This window comes from Notolepis coatsorum (genome assembly GCF_963971535.1).
Source record: "Notolepis coatsorum genome assembly, chromosome: 17".
NCBI lineage: Eukaryota > Metazoa > Chordata > Actinopteri > Aulopiformes > Paralepididae > Notolepis > Notolepis coatsorum.
The window spans coordinates 94,215,627-94,236,457 of NC_140181.1; the positions used below are offsets into that span (position 1 = coordinate 94,215,627).

At 41.7% G+C, this 20,831-nt stretch overlaps 1 protein-coding gene across 2 annotated transcripts in view; it reads right to left on the minus strand.

Moving 5' to 3' along the window:
• peds1 (plasmanylethanolamine desaturase 1) overlaps positions 1-20,831 on the minus strand; it is a 70,068-nt gene that overhangs the window by 11,454 nt on the left and 37,783 nt on the right. The window contains exon 1 of one of the 2 annotated variants that reach the window (XM_084333929.1): positions 603-674. The exons of the other annotated variant lie outside the window; for it this stretch is intronic. Within the exon in view, the coding sequence (XP_084190055.1) occupies positions 603-624 (22 nt within the window). The 5' untranslated portion in view covers positions 625-674. Of the gene's footprint in view, positions 1-602; positions 675-20,831 lie in introns of those variants that run through there. 2 annotated transcript variants of the gene reach the window in all.

Sequence of the window (20,831 nt, forward strand, 5' to 3'; positions counted from 1 at the left end):
ACGTTGGCAAAGCTAGATGATGATGCGTTGGCTGAATCCTGGTGATATTGTATGGATGGTGTAGTGTTGTGGTGGTAGACTTGAATATCCGACTAAAGAAACAGGAAACTATATTAAGTAACGAGCCGTCCGCGGAGCTAACGCCTACATGCAGCTGGGTAACGTTACGGTGGTGCACTGCACAATATGAGCTGGAACGTTGTGCTAACGTTAACTTACCGCGTTCGCTTGCTGCCGACTAACTCGCTCATGCTACGTTAGCAAGCTCAGCAACGTCGCATACATAGGTTACATATTGATTGTATATCATCCTGTTCAATTGATAGCAACGAAACTGCCTTAAAACGGCCCCGTTCCCAGGAATTAGACAAAGCCCTGTGTAGCTAGCTCTTAGCTTGTTAGCTAACGTTGGGATAATCGAATCAGCCTAGCTCCCTATTCATCCACTGTAGGAATTATATATATTGCTTTCTAATAATTGTGACTTATATGTGCAAAGCAGATGACCAGCCTCAGAACGTATATACAGTATACATATAAATTGACTTGAATACTAAACAATAGATTATTGTGGTTGTCATTTATTTATCTGAATCATTTACCTGATCCGGCGAGGGCCGCCATCTTGTCGCTCAGTAGCGGGAGCGCGCACGTAGCTTTACCATTGTCCCCACGCGCGTCTGTTTTTCCACGCCGTATTTCGTGAGGTTGACCAATCAGCAGCGAGCCCGGCCCTCGTCATCATTTTCACTTACATGTTCTCGAAGACACTCTGACGTCACGATATCGCCGCCATCTTGGTATTGGGGAAACAAACGGATTTCTACGATCAAATGTATGCGCTGAGCTCCGTTTTTATTACATATTTTATCACATTCATTTCATAACATTTTCATATAATTTGTTTTGAAGATATTGAGGTCAACATGGCATTTCACTATTTCGAAAGCCTTTCTGGTGATTCTAAGTGCATGTTTCCCCCCAAGCCATAGACATGCACGACAGAAAGTTAAAAAGACAGGAAGTTGAATTCGAGAATCTAACCCTGGACTTCAGTGGAGACGCCCCACCCCACCCGAAACTGAAACAGAGATTTAAACATATATATATATATGTTTAAATCTCTGTTTCAGTATATATATATATTTAGTGAACATTGATTTTCGCGCAAGATTTCCGCAACTAGGGCGTGGAAGGGAAAGGAAGCATTTGTTTGCGTCCCTCGTGCTGCGTGCACGAGCTGCAGCAGGTGACGCGGTGCGCGTGCAGGAGCGTCTCAATGCATAAATGGCTTCCGTTCCGCGTGATTTTTTTCCCGTAGCCTATGTTTGCGAAGAGCCGAAGACGCTCTCCGATTGGCTAGCTGCGTACAGCGAAGACCCTCTCTGATTGGTTTAGCGCCGATTGATTGATTGATTGATTGAAAAGTTTATTAACAGATTGCAGAATGGGTACAGTACAGTACAGCTCAATACATACAATTGTTAAGGGGATGCAGACCAGAGAGAGTTTCAAGTTTCTTTAATAGTTGTCATACAGAAGTACAGAATACTTTTATACAAAATGCTTCTTACTGTTACGCTCCAGAGACTGTGCTAGACAAGATAAGTATGAAATAAAATAAAATAGTATAGCATGTAAAAATAGTAAAAATAGAAGTCACAGTGTTCAGTATAGACATGTGTACAATGTTCGATGCAGAATAGAAGTAACTGAGTTACCATACAATATACAATATACTATGCAATGTACTAATATACAATACTATATAGTGCAAAGCAGAAATGGGATGAGGTACAATTTAGGTACAATTTACAGTAATGTGTACGGGTTGTAGTGCAAATCCTTTACCAATAAATATAAATATAAAGTGTGTTTCTTTAGGTGTTCTAAAGTGTGGAGAGTGGGTGCTGCAGTGTGTTTGTTTAAAGTGAGTGTGTGCGTGTGGATGTGTGTGCATTTGATGGTTGTTGCATAGTGTTTATTGTTCGTTGAGCAGCCTGATGGCCTGGGGATAGAAGCTTCTTCTGAGTATTTCGTCTTGTTTACATCAGGGTCCCCCATTTTCAATTCATCATAACATATATGACATACACAACTTACAGATAGACAGTACTGCTACATCTGTACATACCAGATTTGCAAATACAGTACTGTTTGTGATACAAAAAGTGTCCAGAAAAAGAGTGTATATACATTTGACGTAGAAACTGTACATTGGAGGAGGTTGGGTAGGTGGGGTGGGGTTGGGTGGGTGGGTGGGGGGCTGTACATTGGAGGTGGGGGGGGGGGGGGGGGGGGGTTGGGTAGGGGGGGGGGACACTGTACACTGTACATTGGAATACTGACAAAGCCATACTTGGTAATTTACTGTACAACTGGGTTAGGACATTTGTAGGGGCCAGTTTCGAATTGCAGTCTCCCGTAGGTGTTTTTTGAGAGTGTTTTTGAAGGTGGGTAGTGATTCACATTCCTTTACAGCTTTGGGTAGGGCGTTCCACATTGATGTGGCATAATTGCGAAACGTGTTTAGTCCCTTGTTTGAGCCGAATCTGGGTTTAACATGATTTGTGGAGCTCCCTCTGGTGTTGTGATCGTGGTATTCACTGACCTTTGCGAAGTATTTTGACATGTACTGTACATGGGTACCTTGGTCGCGTAGTGTATCTTGTAGACCAGGCCCATTGCAAGTTGCTGTACTCTGTTGTCTAGTCTAAGCCATCCTAGGTTGTCAAAGTGGGCAGGGGTGAGGTGGGTTCTAGGAGTCAGGTCAAGCAGTAGTCTGACTAGCTTGTTTTGAGATGTTTGTAATTAGTTTTTTAGTGCCTTTGAGGTGCTTTGGTACCATGAGGTGCAAGCATAGTCGTAGTACCCTTGAATGAGTGCTCCTGCCAGAGTCTTCAGGGTATTCTTGTTTACCAGAGAGGAGATCTGGTACAAGAATCGAGTTCGTTGGTTGACTTTTTTTTATTACATTGGATGCCATTTTGTCACAGGAAAGATTAGCCTCTAGGATGGAACCCAGGTAGGTAATTTCATCTTTCCTTGTGACAATATTGTCACCCACTGTAACCGAGAAGCCGTCGGTCTTGCTGAGTTTGTTATTTGAACCGAAGAGAATGGACTCTGTTTTGCCCATGTGTAATGATAGTTTGTTGTCGGCGAGCCATATGCAGATTTTGCCTAGTTCCGAGCTGAGGGCCTTTTCAACCTGTAACTTGTTCTTGTCAGAGACCAGCAGGGCTGAGTCGTCCGCAAACAGTAACAGGTTGCAGTCACAAGCTGACGACATGTCATTTGCATAAATTAGGAATAATAGCGGTCCTAGTATGCTTCCTTGTGGAACACCACAGCTCACTGTGAGGGGGGGGGGATAGGGTACCGTTTACCTCCACCATCTGTTCTCTCCCCTCCAGGTAGGATTGCATCCAGCTCACTGATAGACTATCAAAACCAATTGCTTTTAGCTTGTCAATCAGAATGGTGTGATTGACAGTGTCGAAGGCCTTTTGTAGGTCCAGCATGACCATGCCGCAGTATTTGCCCGCGTCCACCTCTTGTTTGATGTGGTCGTTCAAATAGAGAAGGCATGTGTCAGTGGAGTGGGATGTTCTGAAGCCAGATTGGAATTCGTAGATTCGATTTTTTTCCGTGAGGTACCTTTCGATCTGTTCGTATACTATTTTTTCCATGACTTTCGAGATGGATGTAAGGATAGAAACAGGGCGGTAGTTGCCTGGGTCTAATTTGCTGCCCTTTTTGTGCAGGGGTGTTACTCTAGCAATTTTGAAGTCCTTGGGGACGTGTCCCTGTTTTATGGAGAGGTTTATTATGTGTGTGATGACTGGGGTGATGGCGGCTGCTGAGTCTCTGAGGAATTTGGAGGGCCAGTGGCCTTGTTCGGTTGGAGGGTTATGCTTAGAGTTAGGGTTAGGGTTAAGGTTATGGTTAGGGTTAAGGTTAGGATTAGGGACTTCCGGTTCCGGTTCGAGTATGGAGTAGTTGTTGTGTGTAACAGCTCCGCTCCCGTTATTTATATTTTGCCTTTAAAAGCCTCTTTTTATACCCCCAATTAGTTTAAACCTGTACGTATATATCACCTGAGGTTTCCAACTAACTATATTGACTGAAAGAACCACGATGTCACAGAAGAAAAGAGAAAACGATCCAAAAAGAGATGACGGTTCAACCGACACAGAGTAATATTCGCATAGTAGGTCTAGATGAATCAGTGAGCTGCGAACAACCCAATGTTACGTTTGCAGGAGTGTTAGTTGAAATTCTGGGATCGGAGACCCTCTCTACAACACCTGAATTGGATCAACCTAGAGTAGTTATTGCTAGCCTACGTCAAATTGGAATAAAAGAAAAAATTATTTGAGAGGCACGGAAGAAGAATGGTAATCTGAAATACAAAGGGCAACCAGTCTATTTCTATGAAGATTACTGCCCCGAAGTTGTGGTACAACGGTCCCGTTACAAGACTGTGATGTCCCTACTCTACGGCCAAGGTCTCAGACCTACATTATGGTATCCTGCGAAGCTGTCCATCGTCAACAAAGACGGTGTGAGGATTTCTTTCTCCTCGCCTGATGAAGCTGAAACCTTCCTGAAGAACCAGAAGGACACCTCATCTAAGCGGGGAGGATAGGCTATAGTATACGGTTTTTTTCTGAACACTTCGTTATGGCTTAAACACCAAACGGCGTCATATAAATTTTGATAACCTTGATTCATAAATAGGTTTACTATGTGACGCTGGATATCGTCTAGATACTTTATTTGAATGGTTTGCTACATCTAGGTTGGGTAGATTAAAGTTAGCTCGGTTTAATGATCTATGATTTTTATGCAAGTCATTGTGTTGGGCCATGAATGAGACCTCCGGAGATTCTTTATTATTATTTTGATGTTTTCCCCGTGTGTGTGCATTTGGAACATTGCAGAAGATACTAGAATATCAGACGAGCTGCTGCACAGCGCCCTCTCCTGATACGATGGACTAATGGGCACTTTTATTAAAATTAAATAGAATATTCTAGAACTTTAACATGCGTTCTGTGAATATACACACGGCTTAGGTCACCTCCGGAGGAAACAACAGTCTTCACAGCGGAACATCGCCCACCCCTGGCCTGGTGGACGTACTGCATATACGTATTTAAACCTCCTTCTTTTCTTTTGCAATAGTTCCATTGCCTTTCCTTTCTATTTCTTCTAGGTGTTTAAACTTAGCCAAGTTCTTTTAAGGTTTAAGTAAATGTACTCTACTCTTTGAGGCTTCTTTTATTTAGTTCCAATGCCTTTCCTTTCTATTTCTACGATGTGTTTAAACTTAGCCAAGTTCGTATAAGGTTTAAGTGAATGTACTCTAATCTTTGAGGCATATTTTATTTTTATATCTCCTTTTTATTTAACGGGAGAGTGGCCAAGCCACTGATGATAATCTACTAATGGTAGAATTGATAGTTTTAGACCCTATGGTCAGGGGGAGGGATTTGCAAGGGTGAGGGACAGGACCTCTGCATGAGGCTAGTTAAGGCTTCATTACATGGATAAAATTGTGAAGTTGATTTATGTGTGTACGCCCTCTGACGTAGATCTTCCCTCTCTCTCTCTCTCTCTCTCTCTGTCTCTGTTTCTCTTGTGCACAGGGAGGACAGTCAGACACTAGAGCTAGAATACCTGACAGGTCAGACACTAGAGTTAGAGGACTGACAGTCAGACACTAGAACTATAATATCTGACAGATCAGACAATATAACTATAATACCTGATAGGTCAGACACTAGAGCTAGAATACCTGACAATTCAGACACTAGAGTTAGAATACCAGACAGGTCAGACACTAGAGCTATAATATCTGACAGGTCAGACACTAGAGCTAGAATACCTGACAGGTCAGACACTAGAGCTAGAGGACTGACAGGTCAGACACTAGAGCTAGAATACCTGACAGGTCAGACACTAGAGCTAGAGGACTGACAGGTCAGACACTAGAGCTAGAATACCCGACAGGTCAGACACTAGAGCTAGAGGACTGACAGGTCAGACACTAGAGCTAGAGGTCTGACAGGTCAAACACTAGAGCTAGAATATCTGACAGGTCAGACACTAGAGCTAGAGGACTGACAGGTCAGACACTAGAGCTAGAGGACTGACAGGTCAGACACTAGAGCTAGAGGACTGACAGATCAGACACTAGAGCTAGAGGACTGACAGGTCAGACACTAGAGCTAGAGGACTGACAGGTCAGACACTAGAGCTAGAATATCTGACGGGTCAGACACTAGAGCTAGAGGACTGACAGGTCAGACACTAGAGCTAGAATACCCGACAGGTCAGACACTAGAGCTAGAGGACTGACAGGTCAGACACTAGAGCTAGAGGACTGACAGGTCAAACACTAGAGCTAGAATATCTGACAGGTCAGACACTAGAGCTAGAGGACTGACAGGTCAGACACTAGAGCTAGTCATTTAATAAGACCATGTCAGCATGTCAAAGAGGTCATATTAGAAGACATCTGCCATCTTCCATAAACTAACCATAGACTGTCTTCAGGAGTGGTGCAATGTACCCATCTGCCTGAGCCTTATATAGATGGAAGGCAGTGAGCCACAACCTCCAACACCACTAATCACACACACACACACATGCAAAGACGGAGACAGAGACAGAGAGAGACAGAGAGAGAGAGAGAGAGAGAGAGAGAGAGAGAGAGAGGATCTACGTCAGAGGGCGTACACACATAAATCAACTTCACAATTTTATCCAAGTAATGAAGCCTAACTAGCCTCATGCAGAGATCCTGTCCCTCACCCTTGCAAATCCCTCCCCCTGGCCTCTCGTCCAATGTCCTCTCTCCTGCTGTGCCACGTGTCCCCTCCCTGTGCATGCAAGCGAGAGAGAGCGAGAGAGAGAGAGAGCGAGAGGCGGGGCCGGCCGATAGATTGATGGGGGGGGCAGGGCCTGGGCCTCTGTCCCAGGCCCTGCCCCCCCCATCAATCTATGGCCGGCCGGCCCCGCCTCTCGCTCTCTCTCGCTCTTGCATGCACAGGGAGGGGCAGGGGGAGGAGGAAGGAGGGGGGAAGGACACGTGGCACAGCAGGAGAGAGGACATTGGACATATATGTTTGTTATTATGCTCAAGCTCGGCGCTCAACAGGACCTTTATAGTTGGATATATATCTATTATGAATTGCTACTCCAGACGAATTACACACAGGAATACTGCAACCTGTCTAGACTATGGCTAATTTAAATATCTTGATTTGGAATACAGGGGGTCTCAATATACAACATAAACGCAAAAGCGTGCTTACATGGATGAAAAGACAACAGGTTGATGTGGCTCTTTTAAGTGAAACGCACCTTTTATTGGCTGACAATGTTAAGCTGGCGGATAAAATATATCAAAACATAAGCTACTCATCTTTTGGCACTAAATCCTGTGGTGTAGCTATAGTAGTGAAACGGAAGTTGAATATTAAATTGTTGGACGTATGGTCTGATGCAAATGGCCGAGTAACTATTGCTAAAATAGATTACTGTAACAGGAAAATCGCTTTGGTAGCGGCTTACGCTCCTAATCTTTACGACGCTAACTTCGACGCTTCACTCACTAGAGCGATGTTAGATCTCCCTGGGTATTCATTTATAATTGGTGCGGATTTTAATGCCATCTGGGATCCTTCGATTGATAAATCTAATCTCACCACATCCTATGACCAGAAACAGGCCTCTACTGCACTACAGGCCTGGGCCAAGGATACAGGAGTAAATGATCTGTGGCGATCGCTCAATCCAACGGCGCGAGAGTACTCCTTTTTCTCAGCAAGATACAGGACATTTTCTAGAATAGATTATGTTTTTGCATACCCTAGACCAGTGGTTCTCAAACTTTTTACACCAAGTACCACCTGAGAACGTAGCTGGCTCTCCAAGTACCACCATATGACCGGCGTTAAAATACAGTCTATTCAGCTATGCACAGTTCACGCAGGAGGCAAATGTATTCCTAATACCATTATTTATTGTTAACTTTTGTCAGACACAGCCATTTGATTTGATTTGATTTAGCAAGTGAGAAAATTAAGAACTGTATTTCAGCAAATGTACTTAATTCTCTCTCTATCTCTCTCTCTCTCACACAGCAAGCAATTGTCCGTCATTCTCTCTCTCTCACTCAACCAGAAACACTGGCCTGCCTGGCCTGCTTCTAAGTTCAGTGGCCTGACTGCAAAAAAAAAAAAAAAAAAAATCGTTTTTTTTGTGCTTTTTTGTAAATGTTTTCAAGTACCACCAGCAGTACCACCAAGTACCACTAGTGGTACGCGTACCACAGTTTGAGAACCACTGCCCTAGACTATTTGATAGCTTTGACATTGAACTGGGGCCCACTGCACTGTCAGATCACAACTATTTACTCCTAAAGGGCTCATTCAGTAGAATGACATCCCGAGCCCCAAGATGGCGCTTTAACTCGACACTGTTGAAAAACAATGAATTCAATCTACAATTCAAAAATAAACTCAGTGAATTCCTGCAGATTAATGCGTGTTCGGTACAAGACCCCAGAACGTTATGGAGATCGGTAAAGGGTTTTCAAGGAAAACACTACTGTCTTTGCCTCCAACCTCCGCAAGAAACGTCAATCCAAATTGGTAGAGCTGGAAGTGCTTCACTCTTCGTTGTTCTCCTCTTTACAACGCAACTACTCGTGTCAACTGGAGTCTCAAATTAAAGTGTTGAAAAAGGAGATTAACTCCATTTTAAGACAACAATCTGAATTTCAAATACGCAGAACAAGACAACATTATTACTTTCACGGTTCTAAACCTAGTTACCTACTAGCTATGAAGATACGATCCAGTGAACAATTTGCTGATATCCCTGCCATTAAGGACCAACAGGGACTTGTTATTACAGACCCCAAAAAAATCAACGAGACCTTCCGTACGTTTTACTCCAACCTGTACAAGTCAGAAGTGATATTCGATCGTAATAAACTGGATACATTTCTAGATCAAATTAACTTACCTAAACTTTCAAAGGAAGACGCTAAACGGTTAGATGCACCTATTACACTAGAGGAACTTAGGGAGGCTATATCTGAATTGCAAAAGGGTAAAGCCCCTGGCTGGGATGGCATTCCACCCAAACTGTACCTCTCATGTTGGGATGTAATTGGACCACTATTACTGGATATGATTTTATACTCAATCAAACAGGGGAACTTCTCCAGGGATGTCAATATGGCACTCATATCTATCCTACTTAAAAAAGATAAAGACCACACCGAATGCGGTAGTTATAGACCCTTAAGCCTCCTCGGAACCGATCTCAAGCTGTACGCTAAGGTACTAGCCATCCGACTTCAAAAACATATGACATCTTTAGTTCACCCTGATCAGACAGGCTTCATAAGAGGCCGCCTGATCATGGATAATATTAGACGGTTACTGCATGTGATAGACTCCAGCAAGGATGCCGCGCCTCCTATAGCTGTATTATCCTTGGATGCGATGAAGGCCTTTGACAGGTTGGAATGGTCTTATTTATGGGCAGTACTTGGAAGGATGGGGTTAGGAGAGGGGTTCATTAATATGATCAAAGTACTATATACAGATCCATCTGCCATGATTTTAACCATGAGGTAAATTCTGCTCCCCACACTTTCCTGTGTCGCGCTCGTCTAAACAGGGTTGTCCTCTTAGTCCTGGACTATTTGCTCTATCCCTAGAGCCTTGGGCACAGTACATAAGACAATCCCAGTCCATAGCACCGATCTCAATTAAGGGAACACAGCATCACATTAGCTTATATGCGGACGATGTATTATTGTTCATGCAAAACCCTACCACATCTTCTCAAAGTAATAGATGATTTTGGCAATCTATCGGGATTTAAGATAAACTGGCCAAAATTGGCCTTCCTTCCACTTAATGTGACTGCGAAGGCTACCGCCCTCCCAGCAAATATACCCATGGTAAAACACTTTAGATGTCTTGGAGTTGAAATATTCCCCACTATATGCCAAACGGTGAAGTATAATTATTCCGGATTCTTAGATAGGATCACAAATGACTTCGGCAGATGGTCAAAATAAAAAAACTCATTACAGGCCCGAGCATCAATAGTTAAGATGGATGTATTACCCAGAATTAACTTTTTCAGCTCGATGTTGCCGTTACCCCCCCTGTTGGTTACTGGAAAAAATTACACTCCGCTGCATATAAATTCATTTGGAACAACAAACCTCCATGAATAAAAAGATCCACTGCACAGAGAAATAAAGCCGACAGGGGTTTAGCATTTCCAGACTTCAACTATTATTTTAAAGCGTTCTCTTTAAGACCACTGATCACCTGGTTTGATTCTCAAGCATCTGTATCCTGGAGACCATTAGAGGAGAACATAGTGGCACCACATAGACTGCAGGATATAGTGTACACCAACTTATCAATTAAGCAATGCAACTCGAGATTTGGCCCTCTTATTACACGTGATCCGGATATGGCGTGACACACAGAAAAAGTGTACAAACCGCCATAAATGGCACAGTCATTCTCCCCTATTTAATAACAATTTACTCCTTATTGCACAACAACCTATCAGATTTCCTAAATGGGAAAAGAAAGGCATACATACATTGGGGGATATCTTCGATGACCATGGTTTCTGCAGTTATCAAGATATATTTAACAAATTTAACCTCACCAGCTCCACTCATTTATTCTATCTACAATTAAGAGCAGCTTTAAAGGCTCACGGAGTCCCATTAAAGACTCCACTTGAGTACCACAGATTTTACAAATTATTTTATGAAAAGGAGACATCGAGAGGCTTCGTCTCTGACTTTTATCATCACTTACTTACGTCCTCATATGAAATCCTTCCCCTAGACTTGGTTTGGAGGAAGGATATCCCAAACTTGGAAGTAGATTTTGATTGGGATGAAGTCTGGGCAAACGTACGGCTATCATCACGTAACCCAGATCACCAACAGATTAACCTTAACTTTGTTCATAGGACTTACCTGACTCCTAGACGTTTGCACCTAATGGGGCTTAGACAAGACCCTCGATGCTCCTTATGTTTAAACAGTGATCTTGGTACATTTATGCATATGTATTGGGAATGCCCTCCTGTTAAGATATTCTGGGAAAAAGTAACCACTCAATTATCAGAATTTTTATCTCTGACCATACCTATACTGCCTTCTGTATTGTTGTTGAATGATGTTTCTCAGTTATCAACCTCTGTACATGTAAAAAGACTAATTTTGTCCGGTCTTACGGCTGCCAAAAAGTTGATAGCGTCACGCTGGATTCAACCGGATAAAATGTGCCGGAAGGTAGGGGCGGCTACGTGGCGTAGTGGGCAAGGCGCTCGCCACGAATGCGGAGACGCTGGGCTCGCCTGTTCGAGCCCAGCGCTCCACATTGCTTTCAGTTTAGCTGGTCGTTCATACTAATACACATTGCCCGTATTAGGGGGTGGGAAACTGATGGGTGGGGATCGGGCGTTGTGGACAGCGACTCCTACAGGTTGGTTGGTGCGCCTGCGCAGTAGAATCAGGAAGTGTCGGGGGCAGCGTGAGCCTCCCACGCGTTACTCCTCGCAACTGAGAGATTGAGCTGCGCAGGTGAAAAGATGCGACTGCTGTTACCTCAAGTACCGGAGGGGACTTGTGCTATGTATGACTTAGTCCACATTGCCGCCGGCTTGTGGGAGGCAAGAAACAGCGTTCGTGACAGGGGAGGGTTGAATTGGATGATACGAAATTGGGATGGGAGAAAAATATAGAAAATGGGAGAAAAAGTGGATAAAAAAAAAATGTGCCGGAAGGTGTGGGTTCTTACCTATCTCGATGTGATTTATCTAGAGACATCTACTGCACAAATTTTAGGTGTTAATGAAGCCAGCATAGCAATCTGGTTAGCTGTGGTGGAGAAGATAAAGGGAAGCATATGAACTTGTAATTTCTGATGTTAAATGGAATAGTGGATGTATAGTCCAAGAGGGGGTCCTGGGGGGGGGGGGGGGGGGGTGGAGGGGGAGGGAAGGGGAAGGGGAGGGGAAGGGAAGAGCGAGCAAGAGCACATGTATTGTATTTATTATTTTTATATCTTTTAATCTACATTTATTTTGATTTAATTACTGGACTGTCATTATTGTTATTATTATTTCTGTCATTGTCCTGTGATTTATCATTGATTTTTACTGTTACTGTATTGTTTGTCTAGTTTTATGTTAAAAAAGGGAAAATAAAAAACATTTGTTCAAAAAAAAAGTTAGGATTAGGGAACAACATATCAATTGTTGTTGAATATGCGGAAGAGACCCTTCGGCGCTAAACCAATCAGAGAGGGTCTTCGCTGTACGCGGCTAGCCAATCAGAGAGCGTCTTCGCAAACATAGGCAAATCTGCATACTCTAGTCCAGAGTCATGTCTTCTATGGCTCTGCTCTAGTCTAGACGCACTGAAGCCAATTGAAAGAGAAGAGGTTGGTTTTTATTGTATATTCAAATAATATATTTGTATACAGCCACACTGAGCATCACGTTCAGTTGTAATAGAGTCATGAGGAAAAAACAGAATAATATGTATTTAGTTGTTTATTTAGTTTCTTTATAAATACAGTTCATTATATACATTGTAAGTATAAAGTCTCCCAAATGGAAGACAACAAAAAGGCATCAAGGCATCGTTTCTGATATCTAAAACCCCATCATCACAACCATACATAACCAACAACATCCATAAGACTTGCCTCAGAAAAGAGACGGCAAGTGCCAATTTAAAGGGTATGTTCAGAATTGTCCCACTTCCTATTTACCAAATATGTTGTTGGCTCCTTTCTCTCAACACAATCCATGGCGCTAAATTCACCTTGCCGAGAAAGGACTCTACCGACCGACAACATGGCTGGTAAGTATAGGAAACAGGGCTCTAGGACTCCAATTCTGAATTCACCCTCTTCACGGAAATCAATAAAATTATTTTTGCAGATAATTGTCAAAATTTACAACAAATAAGTTTGGCAGCGGATTAAGGCCATTCAATAAGAAGTCCAAGGATCACTAAAAAAATGATTCAGACACGTCATGTTAAAACATGTTCACAAACACATTTGATTGGTTCTGAAGTTTCACTGGGCAAATAATATATTTTTTTATGGAGTCACACCTATAGGCCCACAGTCAACAATAGCCTTCAAATCCACGGATGAAAACTTTGAATCAAGAAAATCAAACAGCCCTACCCACAATTCCAATCTCGACCAGGGGCCTAGTTAATTGGACTAACGTATGGCTACGGTATAATGTATCTAAGTTTACCCCTCAGTTTACACAAACGCCAAATCAGAGATGGAAAACGTGTGGTCTAGGCTAACTCCTTTACCACACAGTAGTAACAGCTTGTCTATCAATTAAATAAATGATTTACCATCACAAATAGCAACTGATTAAACAACCAAAGAGATTATACTTTCACCATTTCACATATCAACATTCTCAATGTCCATTAAAAGAGATTGATGCCTGTAAGATCCATCTTCAAAAACATATTCCTTTACAAGAGACTAAAATATGTGACACAACCACAAGTAGTTGATACCAGGAAGCCAATCTCTGAGCCAAAGATGGTAGATAGATAGATGGATACAGTAGATAACATGGGATCAGTAAGATTGTCACTTTTGTTAATCTCCAAACCATGTACGCCATGTCATATCTGTATTCTATTTCTGCTTCCTACAGTATGGCTAAAAATGTGGGAACGTTTTGTCACAACATTAAAGGGATCTGGACCAGAGTGCCATTTTATTTCAGCGAGGCACTGTAAGGCCATAGCCATAATAATTAAGTGCAAAAGGTCATTTGTGACTTGGAAAGGAGTTATCACTCGTAATATTATGTGTCAAATGTCAACGCATTCCTAACAATATTTTGTCAACATTATATCGATATTTTGTTTTCATTTTACTTACAGGCGAGAACTGGGGCACCACTGAAATTAAAACCTCTTTGTGGGCCTCACAGAATCTTAGGTAGCGACATGAGATATCCCTTAGCCAGCATATATTGGAACTACCTAGTACACAAAAACTGCCTTTCACACTAGTCTACATATCCTAACAAGCACTATGCAATGTACAATACATTTTCTGTTGACCCATAGTGAAGAAATGTTTATCATAGAGTAAGGCCCATCTACCATTTAGTCTTAACCCTGGTCAAACAGCAAGGTTTTCTTATGTCATTAGCATCTGAAAACAGTTCCCAGAACTTCCTTGGAATGAAAATGTAATTTTTGTTGTTCACACAGGAGACTGTTTGGTAAAAAGTTGGGGGTCCTGATATGAAAATAGTATGTTAACCACAAACGGAGTCTTCTCCTGCAGAAAGACACCTCCCTGGCCCCTTATCATCACACTTCTATGCCTGACAGCCTATAGCAAGCTAGCTTGTGCAAGCAATACACTGGGTCGCCAGCATTTCCTTAAGTGGGAAAAAGGCAAGCCACTGTATCTATCAAGCATCTGAGACCAGATTAGCTCATAAATCATAGTCAGGTGTACATGGTCATGTGACCAGAGCACTAATTCTAGATCAGTAGTCCCAAGTGACATTTTTCAGATTAATGAGTTAAAAATAGTTAAGTCATGCAAATTTTAAAGAGCCTATTTCTTTTTTAAGCGTCATTATTTGCCTTATTGCAAGCACAGGTAAAATATTGGGTAAAGGAAGCTATTTTAACCAGTCAGATGAGTTAGGCGGTGAGTTAAGACATAATGGTTCATGGCTCATCAATCACACTGCATAGTTATATGCTGTACAATACATTTACAGTACAAGTCAAATCAAAATCAAAACTAGTTACTGAAGCTTAAACAGACTTTTCACATCGATTCATTGTGTACTTCTATATCTCATCTCATTTGTAGCACTCAAGTTATTCTTGGGTCGGTAGCAATCACTGCAGCTCTCATAATATTACCAGACCTAGTACTGGGCATGATAACAAAGACGGTACATACTGTATTGGCAATATCACTGAAGGGGAATGTTGTGATGTCACGCTATGACTGTTCCTTAAAAAAAAAAAAAAGGATGTTAAAGCTGCATCGTGTAGTTTTGAGATCAGATTTCTTTTGTTTGGCTGTTCACATTATCTTTTAAATGTGGCCACGATCAGATTCCAGTGTGAACTGGTCATGCTCCCGAACAGACCCGTATGCACAAATTAAGACAATGATGATTGGCGTAAAAATATGGGAGGACACTGAAGTCACCGTTTATGGTTTTATTTATAAGTTGAATGCAGTGGAGGCCAGCTAATTAAAACAAATCAGACCTGTATGTATCCGATTTAGGACCACATTATGTGTGGGTGTGGGCCAAATCAGAATTGAAAAGATCAGATTCCATAGGATTTGTGCTGTTGTTCAGACTGTTGTGGGGGGGGGGGGGGGGGGGGGGGGGGGGGGGGGCACAGATCTGATTCACATATGAGCAAAAAAATATTTGGGACACTTTTGCCTGCAGTCTGAACGTGACCTTAGTTTAAATCACAGTTTGGATTTGAGTCAAGATTGGAAGCAAATTTCACGCATTTGTAACTAATCATTGTAGAGGTAATCTTTTCTTCCTACAAAACTACACAATGCAACTTTAAATAAAAGTGGCACATAACATAATGATTACGAGACAGAGAAAACCTAGTTAAGGAGGACTATCAAAGGGGGTATTACAGAAGGAGTGCCACGAATTAACACAAGTCATTAACCCTTTCACTACCAAACTCCCATATGGTTAACCCGTTCACTGCGACAATACAGCAGGTTAACCCTTTCACTGCCACACGACAGAGGGATCACCCTTTCACAACCACACTACATAAGGTTAACCCTTTCACTACCACACTACAGACGATTAACCGTCTGTAGTGTGGTAGTGAAAGGGTTAACCTTCTGTAGTGTGGTAGTGAAAGGGTTCACAGGAAGCCGACACAAGTACTGCATGTGTGATGATTAAGGCTGCTTGAGAAAACTACACGCATGTTGTCCCTCCCGACAACACCAGGGCCAGGTTCCCGGGTATCCTAAGATAAATACATTTGTGCCCTTGACAGAGAACATAATTATGATCCTCTGAAAACACTGCGAGATAGGGGGGGGGGGGGGAGAACGCAGATTCCTGGCGCAGATGAACAGTTTATGTCTGGACGGCAGACTGCGTCTTCATTAGAGAGTCGAGGTCAAAGGCAATGGTGACACTTCATACATGAAGATTAAAAGTCGGCATCAAAATATTTGCTAACTGACAGTGTGCTCCAGTGTTGTCTTGAGGTGGCTGGCAGGCAGTGGGATCTTGTGTTCTTCTGAAAATGCTCTTTAGTAGTATCTCATCAGCTGATATTTGCCCCAGTATTGGTTTTGTATCCACACACATTGGCTTTATATCCACACACACACACACACCAGTACTTGTGCATTATGGTAAATCCGTGAAGAAAACGATACATTTAGATGTTAACTGATAGGGAAACAATTAGGTTTGCAGGTCAAAATATATAGAAATCAGTCATCCAAATATCTCGTCATCAACATTTTACTTTAAAACCTCAATTAGCGCGACTGCAAGGAAACAACATTAACAAGACATATATATCGGCAGGTAAAAACGGTAAACAGTCATTTTCTTTAAATATGGACATAGGACCCAATAGTTAAGTGCCCTTGTAATTAGCCTAAAATTTACATTTAGTCATTTAATCCAACGTTATTTACGTCCATTGACCATATTCACACGGCGGCCATTTTGCTCTTATGTCTTACGTTGGGTTCCTTTCCACCCTGTTCCCCGGGTGGGGACATAAAAGCAAAATGGCCGTCGTGTGAATATGGTCAATGAAGCAGGCCCGAGTTGAGGGTGAAGACGAAACCTTTAAAGCCAAAGAAAATATAATAATAATAATAATAATAATAATAATAATAATAATAATAATAATAATAATAATAATAATAATAATAATAATAATAATAATAATGACATACGAGAAAGCTGTGGCGTTTTATCGTCTTCGTTTCAAAGCTGCATGTGTGGCGAATGTAACAAGTGCTGCTGAAGACGAGTGAGTTTTTCCTCTTTCAAGTATTTGTTCTGGGGTTGTTTGAGTCTTCTGAAAAGAGCGAGATCTCTCTCCTTTTCCTTTATGAAGTTATTACAAATGACGTGTCTCTACCATTTCTGTTGAGGTCGATGGCCTTGGTGTATCACCTCAATAAGAGGCGACTTGTGTTACAGGTAAACATACAAGATCAGTATAAGGAGCTTGTTGAGTAATGCAGAAAAAAAAATTATCATCTCAACCGTGGGCTGTGAAAAAGATCCCACCGACAAAGCACTCTTCTTCAAAATTAGACAATGTGCAAGACTTAAAGCTATGGCATCATAAACTGTTACGCTTTCTCCCTATGGATTACAGTTTAAGTTTTAGGCAAAAGAGGGATGAGAAGACGGGGTCTTCTGAGGTAGGGTGCAGTTGGTCTGCAGTGTTACTTGGTTTTCTGAGCCCATCTCAGGTCGTCAGCCCTGGGCTTCTCTCCGGTCACTCCTTGGATAAGATCCTCAAGGCTACGCCAGAAGCCCAGCATCTCCAGGGGGTAGTTCAGCCAACCTGGGAGCAGGACAGAGTTCAAAGAGAAATCAGCCCCGATCCTCACTCATCCCCCATTATTAGCCCCCCCCCCCCCCCCCCCCCCGCATGCACAGGAAGTGCTGGCGAGGGGGTATTACAATCAGTCATGTATCTCTCTGTCTCTCTCTGTGTGTGAGATCAAATAAGATGTTCCTTTATTGATCCCTTTAGGGGGAAATCCGGCATCATAGCAGCATGGGGAGGGGAGGTACAGGTATGGGCAGGGGCGGAGCTACCTACAGGCGACATAGGCGGTTGCCTAGAACTGTGTTTTTTTGGAACACAGTTTTTGCGCCCCCTCTAAATCTACAACCAATATTTTGACATAAAAAAAAAGTTGTGAAGCTTGCCTAGGGCGCCAAATGTGCTAGGCCCGGCCCTGGGGTATGGGCTGGGTAATAGTAGAGAGACATAAATAAAAGGCAATGAAATTAGATCTGAATATAAAAATGAGAAAAAATAAACAGTGTAAACAATATAATGAACTGAATATAAAATGATGAGAAAAACAAACAGTGTAAACAAAAGGTGCATGTGAGGGTCTGTATATCCTCATGTCTGTCCTCACCAGCCTTAACTCCAGGCCAAGGACCGGCATACTCAAATATCCGGTCAACGACAAGTATTTTATTTGAAAGTCTATTGAGGGCGCTACTACACAAAGCCTCACCTAGACTCCGGTAATCAACTCTCTGGCAACACTTTACAACAGGCCTCGTATTGTAGCTGAAATACATATGCATTGGTTATATCAATATCATGCTGTCGGAACAGTCTTGCGTAAGGTTACGTATTTAATTGCCCATTTGGCCCCTCTGTATGAATTAGGAAATGCCCATGTGAAATACACATTATCAGTTGATAAATCTAGTGATCTACACACAAAATTGATACTTTTTTCCACCAACTCTCTTTAGGTACAACAAGATTGAGTAAGTGAAGCAGTGTTGTATTTAATAATAATAATTAGTGGTGGGGGGAAATATCGATACGTAGTAGTATCGCGATACTTTGCGTGGCGATACTGTATCGATACAGGGACGCCAAGTATTGATATTTAATTATAAAAAAAATATATATATATTTTTTTGTTTTTGTATAAGGAAGTTGCATTGTTCATTTCAATACCTGTAATAGTACAGTAGTCCACGCACACATGTGCATTCAGTTAAGTTGGAATATGACTGTAATACAAACAGTTCAGTTTGTCAGGTACATGCAACACAGATTACAGTGTTTACATCTGTCTGCTTGAGGAAATACCATGTTCTGCAATAAAAATTATTGAAGTGAGATGAACAGACTGAACTTTATTTGATTAGATATTATACAATGGCATGCAAATTTCTTGATTCTAATTGGCTGAAACAGTGAAGTTACCGGTTGTTGTTTAGTAGAACACACTCCACGTGACCCCAGAACCCGCCCACAACCGAATAACTTTTTTTCCGAATGAATCCGCCGTTCGTCTTTTCCGAATGAAACCAAGATGGCGGACAATAATCTTTATGAATGGATGTATTAATTTCATCATAACGACTGATTCAAAAAAGATACTCACCTGGAATATGTTAGTTGTTTACACAATGTTGGATTATGTAATTGGTTTGTCATAACCCATTGTAAAACAAAATACAAATCGCGGGGGGGGGGGGGGGTTCTGAGGCTGAGTGCTCTCTGTGTCGGTGTCCGTCGCGCAAAAGCTGGCCGGCAGTCTCATTGAATAGTATAAGTCTGTAAACTTGTACAACAGGAGAAGCCGGAGAAGGAAAAAAGACATACTGACATTGACGAAAACGAACTTATCATTGTACATTTCGATCTATGTAGGCCTACATGTATGATGTTACCCCGAATATGTAAAGCCGCTGGCACCGACACGATTTACACCAATCATTGTTTAAGAAGCACAGTGAAGTTACCGGTTGGTATTTGATTGATTGGTTGATTGAACATTTTATTAAGAAGCACAGTGAAGTTACCGGTTGTTATTTGATTGATTGATTGAAAATTTTATTAACAGATTGCAGAATGGGTACAGTACAGCTCAATACACACAATTGTTAAGGGGTTGCAGACCACAGAAAGACTTTTGTCTTGTTTACATCAGGGTCCCCCATTTTCAATGCATCATAACATAATATGACATACACGACATACAGATAGACAGTACTGCTACATCTATACATTTATGACATACCAGATTTACAAATACAGTACTGTTTGTGATACAAGAAGAGTCTAAAAAAGAGAGTATATACATTTGACAAAGAAACTGTACATTGGAGGTTGGTAGGTAGGAGATTGGTAGGTGGGGTGGAGGGGGGGGGGGGGGGGGGGTATTTCGTATAACACACTCCACGTGACCCCAGAACCTCAATGTAAATAAACCATAATCACCCTACAAAAACAGTACTGTATTTGTAAATCTGGTATGTCATAAATGTATAGATGTAGCAGTAATGTCTATCTGTAAACTTGTGCATAACGAGTGTGGCTCTATATAGCAGTCATTTTATATGAAGTTTGTAGTTAGATGGCATGCTTTGTAGCAACCTCCCTAGGGATGGGTACCTTTCACATTTGAACCGATACCGGTACCGGTACCTGTGAATCGATACCGGTACCCAACGGTACCTTTTTTCGGTACTTTAAAAAAAATATAAAAAAAATAAAAAAAAATATTTTGCATTAATTTTTTTATTTTTTACTTTTTTTTTTTTTATATACTTTTTTTTTCATGTCAACGTTCACACGCACAATATATGCTTACCTAGGATTTGACTTGATTCAACAACAAAGCAGTCGGAGCAATGACAAGCCGAAAACTGTCGAAATTGTAGTTATTTGAAGTTTGGATTTTTTTTTAATTTTTTTTTAATTTTTTTTTTGGTTTCTCACTTGATTCGATACTCGGTAGTACCGACGTGTTTCGGTTCGGTACCTCAAAAGTACCGAATTCGGTACCCATCCCTAAACCTCCCTCTGCAAAAGGACACTGCAAAGCGATTTCACTGGATGTCCCGGACACAATGGAAGTATTCGTAATGAATAATTAAAAAAAAATTGTTAACTGGAATATGTTAGTTGTTTACACAATGTTGGATTATGTAATTGG